Source organism: Bactrocera latifrons, unplaced genomic scaffold (genome assembly GCF_001853355.1).
Source record: "Bactrocera latifrons isolate USDA-ARS-PBARC rearing strain unplaced genomic scaffold, ASM185335v1 scaffold_260, whole genome shotgun sequence".
NCBI classification, from domain to species: domain Eukaryota; kingdom Metazoa; phylum Arthropoda; class Insecta; order Diptera; family Tephritidae; genus Bactrocera; species Bactrocera latifrons.
The window spans coordinates 336,711-347,402 of NW_017536186.1; the positions used below are offsets into that span (position 1 = coordinate 336,711).

Consider the following 10,692-nt stretch of genomic DNA (forward strand, 5'->3'; position numbering starts at 1 on the left):
TTTTATAAGGCGGCAATTGATGCAGAGGAAACAAAAAAATTATAATAAATTGCATTATATTAAAATATTATTTTKTGTATACAAATTTGAACAATGTTAAATGAAAACAAATTTTGATTTCCATTAATTTTGGTAATATTAAGATTCAACTATATTTTCTTTTGCATAAATGCCGCAGTAAAACACATAACAAATCTTCTTGAAGGAAAATATATTTATTTTAAATATATTTATTTAATAATAGCTATAAGTCCACTGCTTTTCATAAAATATCTATAATTTTTGATTTAGGGCTGTTAAATGTAGGTTTAACTATATACAAACTGATTCCAATACAAAAATATTCTTATATTTTATAAACGCTAAATTAAAATATATACTTTTTTTGAAGTTATTATAGAATTTAAAGTTTTTCAATATCTTTGCTTTTCCAAATTCTATATACATTCGAAAAAGTTAAACCAACATGATATTTTAAATTGATCAATAATCGAAGTTATCGAATAATCGTTCTACCATTAACAGCCCTAATGAGAATATACTACACTAATTCGCGCAAATATTTCCATCTATATTATAATAGTAAGATAAATTTTAAGTTTTTATGATGAAAATTATTCGATATTCGACTGATGGTAAACTAATTTCATTTTGTCTTTCTTTCTTTATTTATTTTACATGATAATTAATTTCTGCGTCTGTGTTTATATTGTGTCTGTATGTCTACTTCTTGTGTTTCGTCAACGGGAAACGTGTAGGTTTTTCTAAAAACCAAACAATTAGTGTTACCGACAATCAGAACAAATACAAACAGAAAAACAGCAACAACTATCACCAACCACTCATTGACAACACGAATTTTCCCTTCCAACAACCAACACCACCACCACCACTACACCCAATAAAACGTAAAGCCGGTAGACCACCAAAAGATCCCCTATCGAAGCATACACCTATTACAAACAACTCAACAACATTTGCACCAAAAACAACAGTAATTCCTAAGCCAACATCATCATCATCATCACCAACAACATTGCTTACATCATCCTCAATTGGTAACAAAAATACCAATCATCATTTCAGTAAAACGCCAACAACAAGAGCGCCATACATGTTATCAACTACGGTAACAACCACAACAACAACTAATACAGTGTTTAATACACAAACTCAGACCGCCACACAAGCCATACACAAAAGCACACCATTATCCCAAAAACTACCAACAATTTTTAGACCCATAACACAGCCACAACGTAGCAACAGCAACACCAACAACAGTAACGTATTAGCAACAAACAAAAGCACACCGCCAAAGCCGCCGCCGCCAACAACAATGATTAAGTCCATTAATATGGGCATCATTGGTAGTAACGGCGGTAGTGGCAGCGGCGGCGGCGTTGGAGGCAGTAGTGGCTTTGGTGACAAGTACAACAGCAAGAGCCAACAGATGCTTGCAGTCACCAATACAGGCAATGGCGGCGTTAAATACAACATCAACCACAATTATGCAGTTAATAGTTTCGTTGATGAATTTACTGATTTTGTTTTGAATGATCGTTTTCCCGATGAACTAACCTCAACCAATTACTCTTCCACTTCTAAAACAACACCAACACCTATACCACCACCACCACCGCCAATACGATTACCAACATTGCAAAATTGCGGGCTCCTACCAACATTGCAAAATTGCGGGCTCCTACCAACTAGGACCATTGCTGGGACACAAGTCAGAAATACCAACAATACCGTTATTACCACCACCAGCAGCAACAACAACAAGAAGACAACGATACAGCCGCGTACAGTGCAACTGTTAGTGACGCGTCGTCCCATCATCGCAAACAACAACGCCAACAGCAAYAGAACGCAAGTTGTTGCAAACAATARTGGCGCTGCCGCCACGCAAACAGCGACAATTGTGACACCTGGCGTATTGAAAATATCTTCGGCGGCAATGCATGCAAATAACAATAATAACAATCAAATTTTACATACCACCACCGGTACTGAAACCGTCGTAATTGAGGAGGAGGACGATGAACTGCTCACAGCCACGAGTGGCGATGACGGCTCAATGTCACCGAACGCACTMGCTATGTCGGCGACYACAGCGCAAATTTTACGCAAATTCCGTATACCTAAGGGAACTGCATTGACGGCGAAATCGATCAGCAGCGTGGAAGTGGCAACTAGTGCGCCGGAGGCGTTAATTTGCAGCACTTCAACATCGCCAGTGAACTCGCCAATACATTCTACTTCGTGTTCGCCACCACCACCGGCTGACACACCGAACTCTGTAGATTTGGTGGAGGAGGTGATMGAGACCGACGAGAATTCAACGTGTCAGTCAACCGACGAAGTGCTGATCACCGCGGACACGACCACAGCCGACACCATAAACGAGTGTGAGGAAGACGCGGTCGAAGAAACTGATGTCGATTCTAACACCAACAACACTACGACAGTTTTAGTGCCTGCCAATAGCGGTAGCGCCGCATTAACAACAACAACTGCGACRGCACTGCCGCAAATTCAACTGCAAACGCTACAACCGAATGGCACAGTGACGTGTATTAATCTGCCGCCGAACACGATTCTGCTCACTGCGCCAGATGGTTCCACGATACTCGCCACAGCGACGCCACAGCAGTTGAGTAAATTAACACAACAACAACAGCCACAGCCACAACCGCAGCAACAACAAATAATAGCGATACAAGATTGGAATGGCAGTAGCGGTGGCGCCKGCGCCAGCAGCTCCAACAGAAGTGTCGACGCTAATGCCACAACAGTGCTACAAGCTGTGCAAGCTGCCGCAACACACCACCAACAACAAACAGCCACCACAACGCAAACATTGCTGCTCACCGCCGACGGCACCGCCATACCAATCATACAATCGGCACCAGCTGCCGCAACCAGTGCCAACAGCGCCACTTCGAATTCGGCGGCGGCAGCAGCAGCTGCAGCTCAGATTGTCGCCGCCCAACAGGCTGAGGCGCTGAAGGCGCAAGTGCTGGCGTAGGGTTTAGCCGGTGGCCAATTAGGGCGATTTCTGAATAATGCAACGATTTTACCGACGACCTACTTTTTCTAAGACGACCAGGTAATAATGTATCCGTTTATAATGTGCGTGTATACTTTATAYGTGTAATAAGTTTGTCTAGCTAAGAGTTTTATGTGCGAGTATGTAATTTAGTTTTGTCTTAAGCTAAGAAATTTGTGTTTAAACTTTTTCCTTGAATTGGTTTCTCTTCAACACCTGAAATTACAAATCAGTTAGCGCTGAAATGTATTTTTCGATAAATTATTATGAAATAATTAAATTTACACCGTCTCAAAAGAAAATTAAAACCTATAACTGCATACTAAAAATYCAGAATCGCTCCAATTAGCTACGGTTAAGCAATTCCTAATTGCTGTAATAATGCTTAACAATAATATTATAAGAAGAACCGCTCAGTGTCGGGTCATTCGTTAGTTATGTTCATTCGGGTATATACTAGTCGCATTTTAAACTCCGAAAAGCTAACAGTCAAGAGTTCATAAATATTTATGAAAAACTGTCAGTATATGAAAGATATATGGAGAATTAACACTGAAAAAAAAGTTAAATATTCAAAAAAAAAAAAAAAATGTTTCGAAAAGTCTAAGTGATTATTTTTTTTATTGCGCAATAAAATTTGAGAATCAATTTAAATTTTATTTCATTTTAAAAGTGAAAATAAAGAACTTTTGAAACGAGATATAATTTGAAAATGTATGAACAACATTCATTAATTATTTTGAAAATATCTAAATTAGAAATTTGAATAATTAATAAAAAAAAACTTAAAATATTTACATAGATATGTTTGTCACAATTTGTTTAAAGTTAAAAGAAAAAACAATATTTTTAATTTTAGCATGAATAAACTATTTTAAGATAGAAACAAAATTTTACAGYAATTTATTATTTTATTTTTCCCAATGCATTTAAAGTAATTCTTTTAAAAACTAAATTTACAAACAGAATTTTACTGGCAAAATGTATAATGAAAATTGTTTTATTTAAAACTTATTTCAATTGCCGCGAAATAATCATTTACATACATACATAAATAATATCTTATTACATTTTATTTACACAACAAATTAGTTAATAATCAATTTACTTTTTACAGTTTTCGAAGTTTTTAAGTTCAACTGCCATTTTATGCCTTCTCTCCAAGAGTTTTSTGCGCAATAACAATTGCTTTGAGCGCTAAATTTTTGCAAAGAATTGCATGTACAATATTAAAATATTTTTTTTACCAATTTTTTATTTCTATTAAATGAACAAATTTTTGTGTACTATGGAATTAAGAAATAATAATAATTACAATATTATAAAAAAAATAAAATTAGCAAACAAGGACAAAAAAACAACAAAATCACATATAAAAGATCTCCAAACAGTTCTTCGTAATTCTGACTAGCATATACCACACACTAATTTCTCCAACAAGTGTGAATTTTTCGAAACTAAAACTAACGATTAAACCCAAGCATCAAAACTAGAATCTACTAAAGACGAATAAATGCCTGTGTGTTAAATAAAACTAGAAAAATATGAATGCTTATTTATAAGTTGACGAATTACTTGAAACAAAATTGGTAAATACATAATATACTCGTCACATAAGTACTGCAAAGACAGCTTAGTAAATAAGTTTTGGGAGATTATATATTATAATAATCCACATTGAACTAATTTGTTTAATAAAAATGAAAAAAATGCAATTTCGATAATTCGAATTGTTGCTRTTTTGTAAATGTATTCCATAAACAAAGATATAAACATTAAAATAGGTATAACGGTAATTTATATTSGATCACTCAGCGTTATTAAAAATGTATTACAGTTACTACTATTTTAGTTTTTTAACTTTATATAGCATGCTCCTTCCAATTCATTTGCAAATTGTATAAAAGTAATTATTGTGTGTGTCCTCATCATTACAGAAAAAAATAAAACAACAAATTGTAATGCCGATATMATGAAAACAGTGTAATAAGTCAGAAACCTATTTTACACTTTTGCTTGAAATTTCGAAATAATTTACAAAAATATAAACGCATGCAAAAATATATTAAAACTATTTTACCGCTTCAAAATTCTACACTTGATACAAATAGTATTTTATACCATATTTTTAATAAATTTTATTTATTTGAAAACTTTAGACCGTATTTTTGACAGTGTGTGGTCTTGCATATGTCGAAAATRTAGCATACATTWGGGCGCATACACAATTATATGCTAACGATTTCTATATTTTTGGTACAAACTTTTTAAAACGGGAATATCGCGGTAACAAGTGTTGAAAATATTTTAAATAAGCTGCTTTAAGCTTACATCTGATTATATCTTTGAAGAAGCAAAGCTATTTCAAGTCGTAAAATTATATTTTAACAAATTCGTGTTGTATTTTTCAAAACTTGCCAGCTACTATATTTGAACCACTTTTCCCAGGTGATATTTGTTTCTACCCATACATTTTCACAATCTCATAATAATATATTTTATTAATAATTATTTACAATAACACATAGCCATTCGAGCTGTTTTGTTTTGTTTCGAGTGTCATTTTATTATATTTATTTTTGAATTGTTTGTTTTTAATACCCATTTGTTTATTATGTAGATATATTTTATTTATTTTATTAAATTTAAATTTAAATTATTATTAACAAATTTCTTCGAATTTTTTGGTTTGTCCTCTACAATTAAAATTTGAATTTTTGTTTTAAATTTAGCAGAGACTCCTCTACTCAACATTACAGATTTCTGTTTCACAATCAGAAACTATATTCTGTTCAGTATCTAACGCAGTAAACAAGACGACTGTCAGTTACTACACACACGAAAAAKATTATTAATRAAATTAAGGAGACCAGTTGAGGCAAATCATAGAAGAAAATAAAAGTACTATATTTTACTATTCAATTAGTTTATATTTTAATTATGTATGTAAATACATATTAAATTAATAAGATTTAATAATAATAAAATAAAATTTACTGAAATAATATTTAAATGCAACGTGCTTAAAAAAGCGACGAGTTACAAGTATTCCTTTTTTTGTAGATTCTTAGTACTCAGTTGACATGACTATGTGCTGATTGATATTTAATAATATTTGATTTTCAATTGAAAAATATATGAAAATGTTTAACAACTTGTATGTACGTTTAGTATATAGACATAAAAAATGGAATAGTTTTAATCACATGTTAATAAGTACATAAACTCAACTAATTTAAGCCAAGCAAAACAAACAAACCGAAAAGCAAATGCGAAAAACTATTTTAAACATAAAATTATTGAATTTAGAAACGAAATGCAAATTCAGAATACTTTTGAATTGGATAATTTATTTAAAATTTAAGCCATTTAAATTAAAATTCTTTTAAATTTATTTAAACATAATAAATCATTTTCCTTTAACTTAATTTAAGAACACTTCTTAATAAGAAAAAAAGTGAAGTAAATCAAATCATGTAAGAAGAAAATTTGACCAACAAACAAAACCAATGATTGATAATTAGTATAATAGTAATTAAAGCATAAAATATATAATTATTATAAGTTTATTATRCGAAAATAACAAGTTATTGAAAAACAGAAAACATAAAAAATATTTTAAAAAAATGGAATAGTTTGAGCGAGATATTAATAAAAAAAATTAATAAAAATTAAACTGTTGTAAGAACCTGTAAAATATATACATATATTAATGTAAAAGCTTAAATGACCCATTCATATTGCATGTAGCTCATGTAACTAACATTATTAACTGCACTGTGCTAGTCAGAAAACTATAARCATACAATCACTCGGCTGGTAGTACTTTATCGTAATTACACCAGCGCAGAGTTGTTGATTGTGCTAATGAAAAAAATATATAATTATAAAAAAGTTCCCACTTCAAGCACAGTGTAACAATGTGAAATATTAAATTATCTGTTAATATTATACATTACATACCTACAAGTATATAATATAAAATAAAGACGAAAATTATTTCATAAATTTACTGTGACCTGCTTTATTTAATGAGATTTATTGTTTTTAMGCGATAGTTGTATTTGATAGGAAATTGAACTGGTTGGTTTGAATAGCATCTTCTAATATAAAAAAATCATTAAATAATTTTTATTATTATTATGCACTTTTTGAATCATTATTCGGAAAGCTGTTGATTCGCCTAAACACTATTCAATCCGACGAACTCAATTAGTTTTCTTTTTTCTGCGTTGAAGTTTTTCTRAACTTCAAGCAATCACTTCGTTGTACAATTGAAATTAACAAAACTCCTCGCCTAGCAATAAAATGATTGTAGAACCATAAAAGGTTAAGCTGACAAAAAGAAKAATAATACAAATATTTAAACATCTTATGCCGGCGACAATTCACTGTTGCCAGTCTCATTTCGTTCTAGAGATGCGATATATTGAAGTGAGACATATTTATGCTAAATGAAAAGGTTTTAAAATAAGAAAACAACATAAAATAAATAAATATTATTCAGAGAATTGATATCAACTCAAWTTTCTCTATATAATGTTTTTTACTCCAATCGAAATATAAAGAAAACCAAGTCTATACAGAATAATTAAATTGTACATTTATTATAAAATAAACGAGTAATTTTTACAYATAAGCACAGAGTGGTGACCTTGTCTGCTATTGGTTGTTAGTCGCTTATCAGATTTGTTGTTTTCATAGGGTTGCGCGCCTATTTTTGCCCTACGTTTGTTCTGTCTGACATTCGTTGAACAAAAATGTGATATACACAAACACGTAAACCCATACAAGTAAGCTTTATGTATGAAAATCAAGTAAATGCACACTTCAGCTGCTATTGGAGTTCGGCAGCAGAACAGAATAACCACAAAAGCAGAATAAACAAAATAATAAGTGCCTCCAACCGACGCTATCAAACAGCTGTGCTCCCTATTCGGTGTATATTAGTTAGTTGTTGGCGTTTTTTCACTACACAGTTTTCTGCCRTCGAATCAAGTCAATCAGTTGGCGTCCAAACATAAAAGCAACCGGTCTATTGGGATATATTTAGAAGGCAGAAATATAAATTCAATAAACAAGTGTACACGCTTCCAGCGAGTGCGAGTGTACAAATAATATATTGTTTGCCGATCACGAAATCATTTTACATTTTAAGTTTATTTTGGCTGTGTAAATAATTCAGATAATTCCATAATGGATCCAATGCAGGTTGAAGTGAAAAGTATTGACGAACTTTTTAAATTAGATGGTTATTTAAAGCCATTTGAACGTGAAATACGACGCAGGTGAGTGAAAATATAGATGCGTTTAAAAAATTGTGGTGATAACGAGCGTAATCGCAAAACTATCTATTTCATGCAAGTTGACTGTCAAAGTTCTTAGCAACCACTGATAACTGCATCCGCATTGTCTGGATTATTCGTAAATTCCATAATTAGTTATTTAATGTGTCGTTTAATGGAACGATTGTGTGTTTTAAGCGTTAAAAGTAGTTTTTTTTTTGGTATAATGCAAAACAAATTGTGTGCATAGTTTTGAAAGTCAGGTGAAGGTTAAACTGATGAGCACACACCGGCAAGTTGGCCTCGCTACCCTGTGGCGACCGTGGCGTATATGAACCTTTGTGTGTGTATTGATAATAAACAACAGTTCTTATCAAAACTTTATTTCTCAATTCCTAATMTAATAAATAATCACCAATATGCATTTCGTTCAACTTTTTATGCAATAAAAAATATAGTAATTTTTAAAACATATACATATTAGTTCACATTGTGGTTCGCGGCTCGTTAAAATATTGGCTTTTTGAAATAAAATAAATTTATTTTTACATTAAATCAAACCGGCACAAAGTAAGAGTTCTTTTATTAGCAATTTAATTGCCAAGGTCAACAACGTCACTTGCGCCAAATTGCCACACGCCATGTAGYAAAAAAAGAATAATCCCAGTATAASAAGTAAGGATCTCCCTCACATTATTTTTTTAAATTGTTTTCAACTAAACATTGTGCTCAACCTAACCCCAAGGTGTAGTTGTGCCAGCATGGCAGAAATTTAAAAAAAAATATATAATTTTGAAAGCTCCATCCGGTAACCATCACTAATCCTTGGGGATTCATTTAAGTTAAATCGGTCAAAAAATAGTTTTAGTAATAGATCTAATGCCTGATTAATCTTTTTAATTGAATTTAAAAAAAATGGCGGGATTATGACATTTTTTCCATATTTTCAGAAWAAACAACAGCCGATTGCTAATAAAAAATATAAATTAAAAATCGTTCGATTAGGCACCAGTTTTTAATGTTTTCAAAGAAAAAGCGGTATTCGAGATTTTTTTACTCTATTCAGAGAATATTTCTTAGATATTCTTCTTGGAGAAAATGTAAAAAAAACATTTTTTTAAAGTTCTAAATAATACTCCTAACCTTTTGTTTAGGTTAAAAAGTAATATTGWTATGCGTATTCAACACAAAAATAACATTTTATATGTGTTTTTTTAATTAAAGCGAAAAAGTTCAATAAAAACAAAAATATAAATAAAGTTAAAAAAATTAAATTAACAGATAATGATAAATCCAGAAATTATCAAAATAAATTTAATTAAAGGGACAAAAATATATATAGAAATATGATACATATACATACCTACATATTATGTACATATAATATTGTTGTTGCTTACGAAAATTTTTTCAATATTAAAGTCAACACCGAAGTTCTTCAYTTCTAAATATAATACCTAAAACAGTTTCTTGACATAGAAATATGTACGTGTGGATCGATGTATAACTGTACGCATTATGCAAGATTTTAGGAAGTCACATATCGACTGTGCGAGTATACAATATAGACATGCTAATAAATATAAAGCTTTTGTTTTCCGTACATTTATTTCCTCGTGATGCAAAATTTATTATTAGCCGTCTATGTGATTTTTCTTTTGCTTTTTAGTTTAAATTTGTTTGCTATGCATTTTCTTTTAAATTTTAAAAAAATTATCTATTTTTTGATATACATACATATGTTCTCCATGTGTCCAGGTCATAGCCTGTAGCGATTTTTTGTTTTTTCTTTTCTGCGTTTCCAGGAAATAAATATAGCTATAAACAATATTTTGAATGCAAGAACAAAAGTGTAAATAATATACATATATGATAATGCAGCCAGTCCTGCAATCCGTTTAAAACAAACTATCAATTCTGTCTCATTCTAATACATTACAGAAGAATACTCCCGGTGTTATTAAATTTTTTACGTAATCGAAGATGATAAACAAAAAAAAAATTGTTTTGTTGTTATGTTTTATAGCAGCACGTCTTAGTTCAAAAAATTAGCTGATTCTTCTTCTTGCGCCGTTATTTCCGAGTTGACAACCGCGCTCCAGTCRTTCTTTTTTTTCGCTGTTTGGCGGCAATTGGAGATTCCAAGGCGYTTCCCCACCAAGTCTTTCCAATGGAGTTTTGTTTAATTTACTGACCTATGTCCATGTCGTTGTATACTGCGATATGTGCAATGACCATAACTCGTAGTGCCGACTTATCAGATGTTGTCATCTCGTCTATGTCACGGCACCATATATCAGGACGGAGATGAGTGACTTATAAAAGTGTTTGGTCCTTGTTCGTCGAGAGAGT

General features: G+C 31.5%; 2 protein-coding genes across 6 annotated transcripts in view; both read left to right on the forward strand.

Moving 5' to 3' along the window:
- The window catches only part of LOC108969675 (polyhomeotic-proximal chromatin protein-like), a 54,057-nt gene extending 46,994 nt beyond the window's left edge, over nucleotides 1-7,063 (forward strand). For 3 of the 5 annotated variants that reach the window (XM_018934546.1, XM_018934545.1, XM_018934548.1), the window contains one exon: nucleotides 1,717-3,655. In XM_018934546.1, coding sequence (XP_018790091.1) covers nucleotides 1,717-3,034 — 1,318 coding nt within the window. In that variant the 3' untranslated portion in view covers nucleotides 3,035-3,655. Of the gene's footprint in view, nucleotides 1-758; nucleotides 852-1,716; nucleotides 3,656-5,787 lie in introns of those variants that run through there. The other 2 variants (XR_001993416.1, XM_018934550.1) reach the window with 2 other exon arrangements.
- Nucleotides 7,064-7,922: 859 nt separating this feature from the next.
- Nucleotides 7,923-10,692, forward strand: part of LOC108969679 (1,4-alpha-glucan-branching enzyme) — a 6,881-nt gene continuing 4,111 nt past the window's right edge. Inside the window, exon 1 of the mRNA XM_018934559.1 lies at nucleotides 7,923-8,343. Within this exon, the coding sequence (XP_018790104.1) occupies nucleotides 8,252-8,343 (92 nt within the window). The 5' untranslated portion in view covers nucleotides 7,923-8,251. The remainder of the gene's footprint in view (nucleotides 8,344-10,692) is intronic.